The sequence below is a fragment of the Eubalaena glacialis genome, chromosome 20, assembly GCF_028564815.1.
Source record: "Eubalaena glacialis isolate mEubGla1 chromosome 20, mEubGla1.1.hap2.+ XY, whole genome shotgun sequence".
NCBI classification, from domain to species: Eukaryota; Metazoa; Chordata; class Mammalia; order Artiodactyla; family Balaenidae; genus Eubalaena; species Eubalaena glacialis.
Genome location: NC_083735.1, coordinates 23,448,580 through 23,468,020, shown reverse-complemented (window position 1 = coordinate 23,468,020; position 19,441 = coordinate 23,448,580). Strand labels below are relative to the sequence as shown.

Here is a 19,441-nt window from a genome sequence, read left to right as displayed (position 1 = left end):
CATCACTTCCCACTTCTGATGAAGTAGGGTAGGGGGCTTTCTTCCTCTCCCCTTCTATTGGCTCTTCAGCAACAGAGGACCCCACAACTTGTGCTGCAGTCATTCAGCCCTTTTTCTCTCAGTGTCATCCTTTTTGCTGTATGGTACAAGGACCACAAGGAGCTGGCACTTGTGGCATCATTTCTAGTCAAATTAGTCAGGCCCTGGCTTTGGCCTTGGCTTGTCTTGCAACGTGAACTTGCAACAGTAGGGAGTAGCCCTGGGCATTGTAAGATGTTTAACAGCACCCCTGACCTCTACCCAATAGATGTAAACAGCACTCCCCCACTGTGACAACCAAAAATGTCGCTAGATATTGCTAAATATCTCCTCAATGGGCAAAACTGCTCCTGGCTAAAACCACTGCTCTTTAGGGTCTTAAGGACCCACACCTACTCCCCTCACTCACACTCACACACACACACGTGAACTTTTGTGAGGTGGAATACATGAAGGTCTATGCTTCTCCCCTCTCAACACTTTTACATATTGGGTTACTGCATTAGATTTCATTTGAAGGAAGATTTCTGTGGTTTAATAACATAATAGGAAATAAGCAAATAGTAAATCAATAAAATAGTAACTAGTAAACGTTTTTAAAAATAGCAAATAATAGTAAATGGTAGATAATAAAAATGATTTCTAAGGATTCTTTTAATTTTAAGATGCTGTAACTTATGAATATATCTTTGAGTACTGACTTTATCAAGTAGAGGGCTTTTTTTTTTTAATTACAAGGGAGAAAAAACTACTTTAACTGGCTTAAACAACATGAAAATTTATTGAAGAATAGAGGCATCTCATCAAAAGCAAAGGCAGAAACATGTCCCCAAATTTATCCTGCTGCTGCCTATCCCTGTCTCCCAGCTTTATCGCCATCACCCTCGGCAACAGACAATACATATACTTGTACTATCTGAACCTTAATTCCAAACTCTCATTAAAGAGAATTTGCTCCAGCTTGTCTCAGATCTGGTTCTGGACTTCAAAAGCTTGGCCAGAGAAGCTGGAAGAGGCAATAAAAACAATGGTGATGGGGAAAGAGGCGTTAGTTCTAGAGTACATGGGCGGCTCTCAATGGGCATCTACAGCAACAACAGATCTTAAATTTAAAGTATTATGTAGATATGGCTATACGTGGTAAATGAATCTTTACAAAAATGTCTCTATTTTACATATTTCTACAGTGTTTTAATGTTTATTACAAATATATATTATTTTTATAATGAGAGAGATATTTCTCCTCAGACAAAAATGATCTTTACACATGCTGTTTAAGTATGCTCGCCAAAACAATACTTCTCTTAAAGCTGCTCTTTAAAGTAATTAATTTGTAATCAATGGAGAAATAAAAATTGGGCAGTTCTTATCAAGCAAACAACATTAAATATGGTATAGCATTAAATAAACAATTCCAATATAAAATAAATACATTAATTTAGAATCTGTGATAATGCTGAGAAATAAGTCTAAGAAATAAGTCTTAAGTAAAATAGTCAAGAAGTAATTTTCTAGTGTGTAAAAGTCCAGGTTTTTAACCATACTTTTTTTAGTCTTTGTCTTTCATACAAAAGTCACCAAAAATTCAGAATTCCGTCAACAACTGGGACTAGCATACTTGTGATACATAATTTTACCTCAAGGAACTATCTGCCTTTATGTGCCTTTGAACTTAGAAAAAAAATGTATTCTTACTTATTTCCTGGTGAGGGACATGGAAAAAAGTTACAAATGGGTTTCCATCTAATGAGGCACATAAAGGCAGATAGTTCACTGAGCTAAAATAAGGTCAAAAAAATCAAATTCTCTCCTAAGTCTGCTGCACTTACTAATGGCAAGACACCATAGCTAAGAGTTGGTCCTCTGGAACCAGACTGAACGGGTTAGAATCCCAGTTCCGCCACCTCCTCGTTCTGGGACCCCAGGAAGCGACATCACCTCTCTGTATTTCCATTTCCTCACCGGTAAATCAGGAGATAATAACAGTACCTACTCATGGGGTTATTAGGAGGACAAAACAAATAAATATTTGAGGAGCTCTTAGAACGGTGGCTAACATATAGTACACATGGGCATGTAAGAATTTTTTTAAAGACATTAGAAAATATTTAATTACTCAAAAAAGCTAATCCAAGTAAATAAAATTTTACTGAATTTACATGAGACTAGTTCTTTATGATCAAACTTTGGCATGAAACGTTATAATAATAAAAGAATCCTCCAATTAAATTTTGCTCCCATTATCAAGATTTCCTATAAATAGAGAAGACCAACAATTTTTGAAAAGGCCCGTTACATATGGAGTAACTTAGGTATAGATTATTCTGTATGTGTATATAGCAGATTCTTATATCCAATTCAATTATATCCTTTTTGCAATAAGGAGTTAAGGCAGGCCCGAATACATCTGGGAAATCAGCATTATCTGCTTACACAAACCACAATTTATTATAAGATAAAGCAGGCAGTAGAACAAATATAAGAATGATTATAACAAAGCATATCTCTTTTCTACCTGGAAACCCTAGAGAATCAAGTCTAAAAGAAAGTCCTGTCTAGGAGTCAGACAAACCTGGGTTTGAGAATACTGCTCTCTACTTAGCAATTGTCTGGCCTAAGGCAAGTAACTTCACCTCTGTCAATTTCAATTTCCTCTTTCACTACCTTCCTCCAAGGACTGCTGTCATAATTCAGACAATATATATAAACCTAGCTTGGTTCTTAGCACACAATAGGGACTCAATAAACACCCTATCCCTTCAATCAGGACCTTTTCATCTGCCTTTCAAAAACAGAATCCCGTGCACAGAGAGTGCTAAAAAAATACCAGTTGGATTAAAATAAAAGCAAACTGGTAAAGCCCTAGGAACAATGAATTCGTTTGTGCCCAATTATTGTTTTATACTTCCTTGTACTTAGGGGAAGATTACTTTTTCTAATACTTGACTAGAGTCATGTAAATAAAACACTAATAAGTAACAAAGTAGATATTACAGTCTGACCACATAAGTTGATAACAGGATGACAGAACTTTTACAGTTCTAGGGACAGCAACCACATGAAAAAGGTGCCTCCCAATCTCTCTGAGAGAAGTTTCACCCGCTTTCTGAGTCCATCCCTAAATTGTTAAGAGCCGAGTAAGGCCTCAAGGACTTACTAGCATTTCCAGGCAAATTTCCCCATTATAAAATATTAAGACCAATTCAGTTTTAGTGCTACTAGATACAAGGTTTAAAGTCACATGTTTGAAAACATTTTTCACAAGGAACACAGGGTTGAGCCAGTACCATAATATTCTGATTCTGCTTTGAATTTTAGTTTCTTAAGAAATAATATCACAATTATTATTTTCCTATGTCTCTAAGAATTCAAATGATTGGAACCTCAATATACTGTTGTACTTTCAACCTGAAGGAGGCAAAGAACATAACTGTTAAGTTATCATTCTTTGGGAAATATATCAAATAATTTTTTTAATGTAGCTTGTTTTTGATAAATTATCCTATGAGCGATATTCTTAATGACAGTATTCAATCACGTTTCTCACATCCCACCTGAGCTCCTTTCCCCCCCAGTGAGGAGGAAAAGAATGCCTTTTTCTTTTAACAGAGTTCCTCCTTTGCTCTTTCCCTTCTCTCATTCCTAGAGGGCTGCAATTTTCAGAAACAGCAATTATGATGCCCTCTAGCAGCTTGAAGAACTATTTACTCATAATTAATTTGCCTTTAAAAAATTATCATTGTTCACATCTCTTTGCATTTGTCAAGCTTTCATACGCTTTTTACTTAGTCATAGCAAATCACTAGAACTTCATACTCCTATTGAAATATTTGTGGGGAAAATGTTTACGTTACGATAATTTTCCATTATCCTATCTGCAATGTCTCTGCTAAGTTAAAAGGCATAAATTGCAATTTTTAAAAAAGTTTCATGTCTTATCAAATCATAATTCAAGTTTACAAAGTAACAATGAATATGAAACAAAGGACATAAACTAATTCACACTGAAGGCAACAAAAAGCCACATTTCTGTCATTAAGTTTTTACTGAGTGTCAGAACACAGAAATGATCTCTGAGAACACCATATGCTGCCACCCAAGGGAAAAGAGAGTGGAAGGAAACAAGCACTTGCTGAGGCTCTACCTGCTTTATTATTTCATTTAACTTTCCATAACAACCTGATGCAGTAGGTCTGATGCCTACCCTATAAATGAGAAATTGAGGCTCAAAGCAACTAAATTATTTGTGGTGAAGGGGAATTCATACTTAATTCTAAAGCCAAGCATTTAATTTCTACCTTATCATTCTACACAAGTAGAAGCCAAGATCACAGCAGAACTGTAACTCAAGCTTTCTTTCCTTCATGTGAATTCTAAAGGGCACATCTACGCGTTTGTCCTAAATACCTTCCTCCAATGACCAATGTCCTCTTCCTAATACCATCCAACAACCCCCTGTGGGAAAGCAAGCAACCAGACTCTGCAATAACACCAAGACAGCCAGGAGACCCACTAGAATACCTGCTCTTGTTCCCTCCATCCTCATACTCAAGTCCAAGAGATTCTTTCAAAAGATCAACACTCAAAATTGTGCTCCTCAAAGGCAAAATGAAATATATGCCCTCTATCTGTAACCATGATTATTTGTACCACAACAAATATAGAAATTTTCAGGCTTGACACAAAATAAACATATATTTGGACACACTGTGGGATTTCTGAATGTCTTATCTGTACTGTCACACCTGAGGGCAGAATATGAAACAACTCACAATAAGGTTACATTCTTAATCCTGGATTCTGTTTACAGATGAAAAGTCTAACACCCACCCCCATTTAAAAAAAGAGAATTAGCAGATTTAAATAATTGAAGAACTAAAAAAACAAAAATACATAACATTTTTTTAAAAGCCTGAAACTGCAATTATTATACTTAACAAATTTCTAGTTTGGTCAGCTGAAAATGGGGAGTGAGAAGGACTCCATAAGTCTTTATCTCCAATCTGGGCCTCCCTCTGAAATCTCAGTTACCAGGGAACTGTACAAAGCAAGGACACAGTTTTAATATACACGCGTTTCAGATAACACGATAACCATGTAAAGAGAACCCACTGGTTACATGAGCCATTTGCCTCAAATACCACTTTCATACAACACCAAACTTAAGCCATGCATCTCACTGAAATCCATAGACTGTTTTGGAAAATCATGTTTAATCTAAAAGTAAATGCAAACATATAATTAATTAATTTAACAGTCTTGAGCAGTAAGCAAAGCATTACAGCACTTTTTAAAATGTATGAGGTGTTTTTTTGGTTGTTTTTTTGTTCTTGTTACTTGACCTTTTTCCCCCTAATTTAAGCATCTTTGATCTATTTCTTAAGTGCTTAGGAGAATAAAGGCATTCATTCTGGGAATTTTAATAAAATACAATGAACAATATCAAACTCTCTATATAAATATATCAATATATATTTAACACCATTAACCAGAATGCCTACTAAAGTAATCCCAAATATATCAGGTAAATGCATAAACACTCTAACCTTCTTGAATGAAGTTGAACATAAGTGGGCAAGTCATCAAGATAATGGTGCTCAGTGTCAGCAGGGATTATTTCAGAAAGGAAAAATTGCTATCATTTTTGGCTCTTCTCCTTTTTAAGGATAAAAGTATGGAATTTTGCCTTTTTTTACTTTTTATGAAAATGCTACATTGAGACTTGTTTAAAAGATCCCAATTCAGTTTTTATATGGAAAAGTAACGTTAAAAATGCCAAAGGGAAGTATTCTGGCAGGAAAAGGGAAGAGAGAGAATAATGAAACAAGAGCAAGTGAAGCAAATTCTCAAGACGTCACTGAATTTTCAATGAATTTTTGCAAAGAGTAAGGAAGGTGTGGGAAATGACTTTTCTTAACCTAGCTCATTTATGGATGGCATATGGATAGATAATGTGACAGACTAAATCAAGAGCCCTAATCAAGTACTCCAGCAGCTACATTTCTTTGATTCTTATTAAGAAGCTCTAGCTTTCCAGTAGTTTATCCTAAAGTAATCAGGGTTTACATATGTAATAAATGAAAATGATAGTCTCTATAGTACTGTTTATAAAATAGTGAAAAATCAGAAATATTCTAAATGGCTTAATATAGGTGAATGATTTAAAAAGCGGTTATTTCTATATAATTCTTGACTGCCTTTAAAAATGAGATTAGACAAAAATATTCACTGATAACGAAATATGGTCATAACACAAAGTGAAAAAATAAGAAAACAGCATGCGTGGAATGATCTCATTTTTATGTAGAAAGGACTATGGACACAGGTACACTGACTATAACAGCACTATCCAATAGAACGTTCTACAATGATGGCAATTTCAATATCTACACACTCTGATAAGGTAACCAATAGCCAGATATGGTTATTAAGCACTTGAAATGTGGCTAGTACAATTGAGGAATTAAATTTTTATTTTTTTACATTTTAACCGATTTTCATTTATTGGCTACCATAAATCTAAATGGACAGAAAATGAGGTGTGACAATTATTATCAGTGTACTTGCTAATTTTTTAAAAATGAACATCTATTACTTTTAATATTACTGTTAAGACAAAACCCAGAAAGCTGTTCATCTTCAATATATTATATTTGAAATAACAAAAGACAAGAATGTACCAGAAGCAGTCCCACCCTTCCCTCCCCCCACCCTCAATCCCATGCCACTCCCAAGTTCCAGGACTTTTCATCAAAGGAACATGGAAGTGATCAGGTAATTTAGTAAAGGAGAAAGATTTATATGATCCAAAGAGAAACACGAGTGTGTAGATAAGGTAATTTAAAATAGAGTTTGAACAAGGAAAGTAAATATATCTTTCTAGATAAAAGATACATAAAATAGAGTTACCTGGAAATTATGAAAGAGATACTACTTTAGGAGTGGGTTATAATAATAACAGTCTAAGCTTTAGTAAATAGATTATCTTAAGATTTTGTTTTTGTTTTTGTTTTTAAAGCAAGGTAAAATTACCACTTTAAATTTGTTAAATATTAGATGGTCTAAAAAGCTGAACTAAGAATAAAGAAGGATTTGTTTGGCACATTTAAAGAATGAAATTAGTTTTTTATGCTTAAAATACACTCAAATAAATCTCACTAAGCAGAGAGAACTTTCTGTTCTTAGTCAAGAAAACATTTCTTATTATAACAACTTTATATCAGCTCTACAGACCGTGGCAAAGTAACAGCTTTCTCCTTTCTTCACTAGTAAAATGGTAGGTAATTTGAATCATCTGCTTCATGCATAGGATATAAATATTAGTGAAATTGTTTGGTTAGGTACTTTGGGCTGCCTCAAGGGAAAACACTGTATTATGTATCATGTAACCAAAGCAATTTTTGGTAAATGTACCAACATCACCTTTTTCTTTCTTCTCCCCCCCCGTCTCAACTCTTCAGTTCATGACAGGAGAACTCATGGGTTTAATCTACAAGTAACAACAAAAAGTGTATGACTGCCCATTCCTTATAGAAAATCCATAACCAGAAGTCAATGCATGCTCAGAACCAATATTCAACAACCCACCCTTAATGAAGATTGACGATTTGACAAATGGTAGATTATCTAAACATAATTTATATCTGACTATACGTTTTATACTTGTATATAAATATAGGATTGTCTGACATGCTGCAAATTCACATTACTTTAAAATAAAAGAATCTCAAAATACCACCTAATCAAGAAGAAGTAGAAAATTACTCAACTTCCTTATCCACATTAACACAAAGTAATTTAAAAAAGCCAGAGAGAACCTAGCCATCTTCCTGTGAATTGCTCTGTCATTCCACACACATTTCTTGAGTATACAATTAGATACCAGCTATAGGCAACAAGAATACAAGAATAAATGAGACAATTATTGTTAGTTCCTTACCACAGAAAACTAACAATAGAATCAGCCAAGAAGAACCAAGTACAATCTAAGCAGAATACCAAAGGAGCATATAACAAGACACTAACTGATCTGAAGCATGCTCAAATTGACACCTTACCTGATTCAGTTTAAGAGACTGTCACTTGACCCTACAGCTGCATTAGAAAGCAAATATATTTTGATTACAACAATTTTAGTTTAATTCATCACTATGCACATACCACTTGTATATGCTAATTATTAAGTAGGAAAGCATTTTGAACTGTGTTTATGACCCTGATTCACTTGGGGATCAGCTCCAAGATATTTTTCTCTGTGATGGCAACCAAATAAATCATTCTTCTTAACCATTTCTTTATTGTTTACTTAGGAATTCAATTTCATAAATAGAGTGTAGTCAGTCAGGGTAGTCTAGGTTATGGCCAGTAACAATGTTCTCCATAATCTCAAAGGCTTATTAGTAAAATAAGTTCATTCCTTGCTTCTGCTACAGGTTGGAAAGTGACAGCAGGGGAGTTCCCTCACTCATAGACCCAGGCTGAAGAGGACTCTATGTGAAAATGTGATCCCTAAATAACAAAGGTAGGAAAAAATAAAATATGGTAAACGGTACTCTGGTCCTTAACACTTGTGCTCCGAAGTTTATATTTGGCTCCCAACTCACATTTTGTTGGGAAAAAAAAAAAAAAAAGGAAAGGAAATATACTATTGAGTGGACAGACGGCTACTCTACTCCGAGATGCCAATGAGAACTAGAGGTTAAGACTACACCAGAACTATAAAGACTGTCTTTGAACTACTTAAACTGCTTATAATTCCTGTCTCAATATTGCGGGAATATGAAAAACTATGACCAAAGCCAGTGACATGAAGAAACAACTCAAAGAACATCTGTGTGTGTCTTTTGATCTCAGAAGAGCCAAGGGATAGCACAAACCAAAAAGAAAAAAAAAGAAAAAGTTTAAGTATTACAATTAATGTCTTCCTTCACAGAAAGATTTCAGGCAACAAGTTATTAAAAATAACCTATTTCCCTAGATTCTAGAAATATACTTCCAAATAGTAGGGGCAAACAATGTTATCACAGAAATAACCATGCATATTTTGGATAATTATTTTCTAATTAAACAAGGTCCACCTGACTTTTAAATCTTAAAAATGAGCCACATAATACATTCAATTTTTCATTATGGGGTACCTAATTCTTTCATTTTAATTTTTAAAAGTGTATCCTAAGTTATCATAAAGCACTTCAAGCAGAGACCCTTAAACCAAAACCTGCTTTCCTGAATTTCTGCAATGTATTGATAATTAAAACTATGATCTTATTTCACTATAAACTGTGTTTAACCTAAGAATAATTGTCTATTAGATACCTCACCTTATTATTCCAGTGCTGGGCAGACACCAAATACTTTTTCTATTTTAATTGACAAATTGGACTTCAACCAAAATTGAAAACTTTTGCTTGCCTAAAGACACCATTAAGAAAATGAAGGGCAAAGCACAGATTGGGAGAAAGGATTCACAATATATAAATCCAACACAGGTCTATATCCATAACACAAAAAAGAATTCTCAAAACTCGGGAATAATAAGGAAAAAAAGTCAAAAGATCTGAACAGAGACCTCACAAAAGAATACACATGAATGATCAATATGTACATAAAAATATGCTCAACACATTCAGCCATCAGGGAAATGCAGCTCTTGTAAAATTCAACATACACTTAACATTCCACCCAGCAATCCCACTGCTAGGCATGTTACTAATAAGTCTTATATCTTACTTGTTTTATCCTTCTGTGGAAACATCATTAATCATCCACTCAAACTTATTTCCTCTTCTTACTACTTAAAAAAATCCAATTTTATTTGGGCAGCAAGGTGCCCAGATGTAGGGGATAAATCATGATTGGTCCTAATTCTGATAATCTCATTCCTGTTTGCCAGTGGTTACTGCAGGGGGTGAACATGTAACCTACTTCTGAAAAATGGGCTCTTAAGAGGAAGTTTTCTGGGAAAGATTTTTCTTCTTAAAAAAAAATCTTAAGTAGAAAAAGCCCTTTTTTTACCTCCTCCTTTCCTGCTTTGGATGTTGATGTGAGAATATGACGCTTGGAGCTACTGCTATCACCTTCAAACCAAGAGGGAAAAGCTAACATGTTTGCCTGTTCTTTACAGATAGTTGAAACTCCTGAGTCAATCCTGTAACCTCGTGCAGACTTTCTATCATTTGAGTCAATAAGATTTTATTGTTTAAGCGATTATTGATGAGGTATTCTGTTATTTGCAACTAAAAGCATCCCAGATAATACACATCCTACTCCATTTCAAGAAAAAGGGCAAAAGACATGAAAAGGCATTTTACCAAAGAGGATATACAGATGGCAATAGCACGTGAAACATCACTAGCCATTAGGGAAGTGTAAATTAAAACATTGTTGAGCTATTAGGACAGCTAAAATAAAAGATAGTGACAATACCAAATCCTGGCGAGGATGCAGAGAAACTAGATCTCTCACACATTGCTGTTAGGAATGAAAAATCATGTAACACACTGGAAAATACCATGACAGTTTCTTTAAAAAGCTAAACATATACTTACTGTATTACCCAGCAATCACACTCCAGAGCATTTATCTAGAGAAAAGAAAACTCATCTCCACATAAAAACCTGTACGCAAATGTTCACAGGAGCTTTATTTGTAATAGCCAAAAAGTAGAAACAACCAAAATGTTCTTCAATTGGTGAATGGCTAAACTATGGTACATCAACACCATGGCATAATAATCAGCAATTTAAAAAAAAATCTGGAAGGTCAAGTGAAAAAAAAAAAAAAAAGCCAATCTCAAAAAATTATATACTGTATGATTCCATTTATATAAAATTCTCAAAATGGCAAAATTATACACATGAGAACATACTAGTGGTTGCCAGGGGTTAAGGATGTGGGATGGGGAGTAGGTCATTATAAAAGTAGGCTATAAATAAGTAGAATGAGGGGGATCTTTGGGGGAGTCTGATAACATGTTCTGTATCTTGACTGCAGTAGTAGCTGCATGAATCTCAACATGCAGAATCTCAACGTGTGATTAATGGCATAGAACTATACACATTGTACCAACACTAGTTTCCTACTTCTGATACTGTATTATGATTCCATAAGATGTAACCACTGGGGAAAACTGGGTGAAGGATACATGGATCTTCTTGTACTATTTTTGCAACTTCCTGTGAATCTATATTTCAAAATAAAAGTTAAAAATACATAATAAATGCCCCTTATTATGTAAAGAGTTCTAAAGAGTCAAATATAATAAAGCAATATGATTTTTTAAGATCTGTGGTTTACTGGGAAACACAGCAATCTAGCAAGGGCAACACAACAATCTAGCCAAGACAACATACAGGAGGCTTTCTTAGTTTTATTGACCCATTATGCAAAGATTTATAGATTCAGTTGTATGAGAAATAGATGAGAAATGTATTTTCTATTTAATTTAATAAATATTTTATAATTCTGTGAATATTCTGTTATTATTTAGACCTTAGACTCTATAGTGTACAATTGATGGTTTCCTAGACCATCCTAGCCTGGTTTCCTAGACCATCCTAGCCAATGTCAACTCATAAGAGGTTAAGAGCTAAAAGCTTAACTTCAACTCCCACCCAAATATCAAACACATTTATGTCCTTATAATGAGTCCCACACAATCTTATTGATCATCATCAACAAAATGGTGACCAATTCTACTATGATCAATGGAACTGAAGATAAAGTGTGACGTGCTGACTTATGACGTGTAAAGCCTTTTGAATCCACAACTGGATGAAACAAATCTACATCTCCAAAGCACACAACATCAGCAAAGACATGCTCCTTTGCAATTTTTAATGGATAAAGTAAGACATCAGTAGTTTTCAGTGGAAAAAAAAATGGTTTGATCACTTCAAGAGGAGAATCTATAATATCAGAATCACAATCATCAATAAAAATATTCAAAAAAGTTAATTTTGTACTTAAAAGTTCTTTGGGCAATAAAGAATGCCTATGCTTGCCTGTGGGAGATTTAGGAAAACAAAGTATGTAGTTTAGATACAAATATCACTGCACTCAGAATTAGAAAGGCCTCATTCAATTCTGCCCGTGCAGGAAAATGACCCAAAAGGAATATTTATAATATAGCTTTATTATTAAGAGTTTGGTTTTATATTCTAATGTTTATAGAGGTATATATTTATATTTTTAGTTATGGAATGAATTTTAGTATTTTTATGGTAGGAAATGGGTTGTCTGAAACTAAACCTCAATTTATAACTGACACTCAAAAACCAATAAATGAACGTAGATAAAAGGAGCATTTTCATTATATACTTTTGGGAGGTGGATTTAGGAGGAGGAGAGGAATATTAATTTCAATAAGGTATTAAAAGCACTGATAGAATGAAAAATTCAGAGAGGTACAGGTAGGAAAATAGAACACTGAAGCCTAAAAGGGATAATATTCCAAGAAGGTAAAAACTGTATAAAATTCTATAACTAATGACAGAAAAATCCAATGGATATGACAAAGTGAAGCAAGAAAGGATGAAAGTAGGGAAGTTGAAGGTCTAGCAGATTAGGTAAGAATACATGTCAAGTTCAATAATTGTTATCACTTGGTAACTTATCACAAGTAACTTAAGATGTTTAGTGGTCAGAGAATATGTGGTAAGTTCAAGCTTTTTGGGTTAGTTTTATGAAATGACTTATTCTAGGACATGGCTGTTTTAGTGAGAGACATAGGAGGAAATGGGTAAATCAAGTGAAAATGGAAGATGTCAAAGATCAAAAAGGATAGGGTGTCCAAAGGGTCACATCAATGGATGGTGAAGTGACAAAGGATAATGACAGAGAATGGGATAAAGAAGTTTTGTCAGGCAATGCAATAATTTGAGGAAAACTAAAAAATATATTTGAGGTTGGAAGAGATGGCTATGAAGAGGGAGAAAATCTTAATAATGGCACCGCCTCTGTATCTTTAAAGATGACATATCTATTTTTTAGTTTTTAGTTTTATCATAAAAATATCTGACTAAACAAATGGATGCCATTCAGGAAGACAACAATTATGTAAATCAACCTGCCACAGGCTAAATGAACATCTACCACCTTAAGTTTCAAGAAAGAGATGATACACTCAGGAGAAATTATTCTTGTTCTCTAGAACAAGAATGTCTCTTGTTTTAGATTCAAAATGAAAGAGTTTATACAATATAGCAAAATCTAAAAATATATATACTTAGATACATATAAAAGAGAAAGACATGCTGATTGAATACAATTTCATATAATCACAATCATTAAAATCGTTGAAAATTGCAGTTTTGTTTGAAATTGCTTTTTCTCTAGACTATGGCACATGTTGAAAATATTAAGCCTTGAACTACTGTATTCAAACCACTCAAAGCTTTTCCAGTGCTAATAAAATAGCTGGTGTTCAATTTTAGTAACATAAAGAAAAAGGTTTTGCCTTAGTACTAGATGACTTTCCTTGAATCAACCTAAAACATCCAAATATGTCATCCAGTTCAGTAAGAACTTGTACTTTATAATGGTTTTCATTGATGCTAGGATGGAAAACTTGCAGTCTTTTAAAGAGACTGTAAATTAACCAAATTTGATAACAGTAATCCATCAAAATTTAGTTCCACACCAGTGGACATTTGTCTCACATTTGGAGAGTTAATGTTGTGAAACTTGTTCTTAACCAACTTTAGATTTCCATCTCTCTACTTTCCCTTGGTGGAAAAGAATTGTTTCTAAGAATAAGAAGTAATAAAGCCTTCTTTATTTATTCTCTGGGAACACTATTTCCACTGCAATAAAAAACAAGGAAGAAGGGTAAATCTTTATTTAAAATGTTACACCTGTCAGGTTGATCGTACAATTTAGATATCAACAAATAATACTTACCAATACATACATCGATCTTTCCTTTAATAGCAGCTTCATGCAGAGGGGTATAGTTCCAGTTATCCCTGGCATTTGGATCAGCTCCTTGGCACAGTAACAGACTCACAACCTCAGCATGGCCAAAAGAACAGGCATTATGAAGCGGGATGAGACCGCCATCATCACGAGCATGGACATTAGCACCCATCTGCAGTAAGTGTTCTACCACATCCTTCCTTCCAAAACCTAAAACGGAAGAGGGAAAATATTTTATACAGTAAGTCAATTTTGTAAAAAGAACCATTAGAATTCCTTTAACAATATCAACAAATACGAACAACTGAAGTACTGTGTTCTATAGCAAAAAGGTAAAAAAAAAAAAAAAAAGTTGCCATTCAAATGGATTCTCTCCTCTCACAGAACTTAGAACTAAGAAAGCTCTTCCCTTAATTTGCACAGTTCCTTCAAAACACATTTCTTCAACATCTATTATGTGCTGAGCAACTGTGCTAGAAATGTAAAATGAATGAGGCAAGATTCCTGTCCCAGGCATTCACTTTCCCCTCATGCTTCACAAGACAAAATCATATGTATAAAATCCATCTCTATGTTTTAATAAAGGTTATTTAAATACCAATGACAACCAAATCTAAGACAAATCACAACACTCAACATTACACTAGGGCAACTGGAGAAGAACACATGGAAACCAGAAATAGGCGGTGATAGTTTGGTTACAAGATATTTGAAAAGGAAAAAATAAAGATAATGCCATAGTATCTATTCTTGGGACTGGTAGCCAAACTAAATGAATGGGTAGTTAGGTGAAACAATTCAAGCTTGGATTTACTGAGTTGGAGGAAATTTTATGACAAACAAGTGAGAATGCAGGCATTTGGAAATACAGAGCCAGAACACTGGTGAAAAGTACCACAATTTTCAGACAGAAAAATGGTGGGGGGTTGTCGGAAGAGCTAGAAAAAAATCTAAAGCACTGTAAGGACTAGGCAAGCACTGAGAAAGGTAAGGAAAAGCAAGAAAACACACCATTATGGAAGTCAAAGGGCAACAACACTATGCAAAGTCCAGCGTGATGAGCATTTAGTGAGATCAATGGCGAATGGAAAAGAACAGTCATTTTGACAATTTGAAAGTCATTATAGGACTGTGATGAAACTACAAGCTACATTGCAATGGGTTGAAAAAAAAGGAAACTGCAAATATTAGCATTTTTATCTTTACCAGCTTAATACTTTCATTTATGATCCTTTCTTTCCTACTTTAAATTTAACTAGAACTTAACTGGCTAGGTATCACTACCTCCATGCTATTACTTACCATGCAATGTTGTTAGAAAATGACATCTTAAATAAAACTGCAAAGCAATAAGGGTCATATCTTCCTTTATTTTATGCATATATAAACTAAATAAATGAGAACTATGTGGAAAATAGAAGGAAAAAAAAAAGGTTTATTTCAACGTTATGTCCTCCACACTATCTTTAGAAATCCACTCATTCCAGGAAAGCAGGCTCTAAGAAAAAGTCTTCAAAGTAAAAGATATGTTTCCACATATATTTATCAAAATTAGGTTTCCATAGAAAATATCCTTCAAATTAAGTTGAAAATTTTGGGTGAAAAGAAGTCAATTTCATATTAGTAACTGGAACACCAAAAGTATAGGGTACATGCTAATGTAACTATCACCATCTTGCTGTTTCTTTAATATCTGCCGAACTTTACAGATATTACATTCTGTTTAATTCTCTGCCTTCAATGTGCTTCCTGCCTCTACTATCACAGTCCTACTCTCCCACTGGGCCATAGGTGCTTTCTTTACCCATGAAGATTTAGTGATTTTCCTGCTTTATAGATCTGAGTAAAGCCTGAGTGCAAACTCACCCTAATCAGTGCATTAACAATGTTTGAGAACTAATTTCCTTCCTTCACTAATAAATAAAGATAAAATAAGATACTTCTTAACGTATCAATTGGCACTTTAAAAGATATACATTATAACTTTGAAGCAAAATAGCAAAGAGTGTGTTTACTTTTTACTAAAACTTTTAGATCTAAAATATAAAATAAAACAAAACAAAACAAAAATGCTTGGTATCAGCAAGAAAGTGGTGAAATGGAACTGTGCTCACATACTGATAATGTGAATAAAAACTGGTATGACATTTTAGAAAAAAATGTAGCATTATCATGAATAGCCTTAAACAAATATACTCTCTGACTCAACAATACCTCTTTTCAAACTTTATCATTTAAAAAAAGATTCATATATGAACAAATATTTTGCATCAAGAATATTTATCATAATATATTAGAGTGACGTGGCCACAAGCTAAGGAATGCTGGCATCCACCAGGAATAGTCAAGGAACAGATTCTCCTAGAGCCTGGGAGGGAGCACAGACCTGCCAACACCTAGATTTTGGCCCAGTGATACTGATTTTGGATTGACAGCCTCCAGAACTGTGAGAGAAAAGAATTTCTTTTAAAGCCATAGAGTTTGTGGTAATTTGATATAGCAGCCACAGGAAACTTATACAGGTAGTTTAGAACAAATTATTCCTAAAGTCTATTTTGTTTTAAAAGTGTTAGAATCATACAATTTGCTTTGTAAAGTGGGGGGAAAGTAAGGGATAAATATTTCCATGCAATAGTTTGGCTACCCCTATTGTATGTTTTTTCTTTCTTTTAAAATAGAAGTGAAGGAAATTAAATATTACAAATCCAAAGTTATCTATGGGAGGGAACAAACAGTATTATATTAACTTATTTTGCAGAGAACTAAATTTTGCTGTGTTATTGTAAGTAATTTTATGGCCAACTTCTTTTGCAGGTACTTGTAGACCATATTTAGCTACATCTAAACAAATTGGAAAATGGTGAGAATAAACATAAAGAGAGTCATCTTCAGAGTAGTTTTTGGAGTTCTATGCTCATTCCCTGAATCTTTGGTGGCAAGGAAATTCTTCATTTGGTGCTATGTTGGGGCCCGTGAATCCTTATGAAGTGGTCTTGTGGAGTCATGTGGAGGAATGTGAATGCATTTGGTCCCAGAGATAATTGTAGATAGAAGTCATACACCTGGATATGCCACTTTTAACAGTTTCACTAGAATTTTGTGTTATGATAGGAACTTGCAGGCACATTAACGTTGGTGTACAAATGTAACATGTATTTTCCCCTCCTTTTAGATTTACTTGTATGTGTAATACTGGGTCTAAAATTATTGTATTAAAACAGTATAAATTGAATGCTTACTAAAAAAAAATATATTTATCATAACATTATTTATAGAAAATCATGGAAATTAGATGCCCAACAATAAAGACTCTGTTAAGTGAATGATGAAATGATGGTTTTTGATATAATACCATCCTGTATTAAAAGGATGCTAGAACACTGTGAAGGTACTTAATGTCACTGAGTCATACACTTTAAAATGGCTAAAATGGTATTTTATTTTTAAATTGCTTAAAATAAACAAAATTTTAACATTTTAAAATTCATATTTTACCACAATGAAAAAAATCACCAAAAAAGGTATAGACCATACACACACACACACACACACACACACACACACACACACACACAACAGGATATTATAGAAAATTCAACAACATAGATTTTTTTTTTAGATCAGTCTTTTAGATTAAAAATATATAAAACAAAATATAGGAGAAAAAAATATATATATATTTGATACATAGATGGGTAGAAAAAGAGACTAAATCACTAAGTAGCAGAAGTATGGAATTTTTTTCTTTTTGATTATCTGTTTTCTTAATTATTATATAAAAACATAATTTTGTATAAAATATATGTGGGTGTACACATAGAAGTTTATAAAAGAAGGTAGAGGTGAACAGTCAAAATCAGTAAAGATACATTATATGTGGCAATTATGAAGTCAACTCTTCTAATTTGATTTTGTATTAAAATACATTATTAAATCAGAGGTTTTGTTATCTATGAAACAAATAAGTCTCCTATTTAAAGTACTGTAATTTAGAAAACCATACATAAAAAGTTTATCAAAACATATACTCAACCTGTACTGTTAAGTACAAATCATAATTGGTCATTCACCATTCTATCCATGTTGAATGCATATGCATTATTTTTCACACATAAAGAGAATTCATTATCTCTGATGGTTATATAAGGCCTTTGTTTCATAACCAAGGTTTGTAGTCATAATTATCTCTATAATTGATTTGTTTATTTGGGTCTAAAGAACCAAAGTAAAAATAATAATTAGGGTCAGTTCAAAGAACTACATAGAATTTGAAGTAATGTATCAGTAACTAACTCAAAGAAACAGTCCCTAAGTGAAAGCATTACAGACATACTGCAGACAAGATTTTCAGCATCCCAGTTCATCAAGCTAGCACACGTTTAAAAAAGTTAAGTCACAGTTTTTAAGTTTACGGAGAACACGTACCATGGGGAACTGTGGGGTATCTCAGTGTCAGGGTATTAGAAAGGACCCATAGGATTTGGCTCGTGTTAGGTACTTTAGGGAGAATTCAAGGAAGTGGGTCTTTGCTCTGAATTAGATGCTGTCAGGACGCAGTGGTAATTCTATGTAGGGTTAAATAAATCTTAGCTAGAAGGAGGGAAGAATAAGGAAGACTAAAGCTTTAATTGGTAGACAAACAATCACTCATAGTAGCTGGGAGAGCAGAATTATATTAGTTTTCTTGCTTCATACAAATTACCACAACTTTAGCAACTTAAATCAATACCATTTAGTATCTCACAGTGTCTGTGGGTCAGGCTGGGGCATGGCCTAACTGGGTCCTCTGCTCAGGGTCTCACAAAACTGGAATCCAGGTGCTGACCAGGCTGCATTCTCATCTGGAGGTTTGACCAGGGGAGGATACATCTTCAATCTCCCTCAAGTTGTTGGCAGAATTCATTTCTTTGCAACTGTAAAATTCACGGCAACGTGTTTCTTCAAAGTCAACAAAGGACAGAGACCCTCTGCTGATGAAGTCTCTGCCATCAGGGAAAGCCTAGACCTTCTGCTAAAGGCCTCCCTTGATTAGGTCAGGGCCACCCAGGAAAGTCTCCTTACTGATGAATTCAAAATCAGCTGATTAGGGACCTTAATTATATCTGCAAAATCCCTTCAGCTTTGCCATAAAATGTAAAACAATCATAGGAGTAATACCCCATCAGCTTTATCAGATTTGATTTGCTAAAAGCAAGTCACAGGTCCCACCCAGTCAAGGGGAGGGGACTACACAAAGGCAAAACTCCAGGGAATGGGAATCATGAGACACCCCTCTAGGGGTATTTACCATAGGGGTATTTGAGATTATTTTGGTTTGCCCAGTGACTTTGTTTTTGTCTCTGTTTAGACAAGATTATAAAGTGGTCCTATTTCTTATTTGGCTCACATCACCAGGTCACAGAGTGACACGGTCTGATGTTAGTATACTGTGAGATCGCCATGGTACCCAGGAGAAAGCCACATCTTAGGCGGTGAGTGCCAGGCCAGC

At 34.2% G+C, this 19,441-nt stretch overlaps 1 protein-coding gene across 1 annotated transcript in view; it reads right to left on the bottom strand.

Moving 5' to 3' along the window:
* The window catches only part of TNKS (tankyrase), a 179,374-nt gene that overhangs the window by 137,725 nt on the left and 22,208 nt on the right, over window positions 1-19,441 (bottom strand). The window contains exon 2 of the mRNA XM_061177564.1: window positions 13,939-14,163. Within this exon, the coding sequence (XP_061033547.1) occupies window positions 13,939-14,163 (225 nt within the window). The remainder of the gene's footprint in view (window positions 1-13,938; window positions 14,164-19,441) is intronic.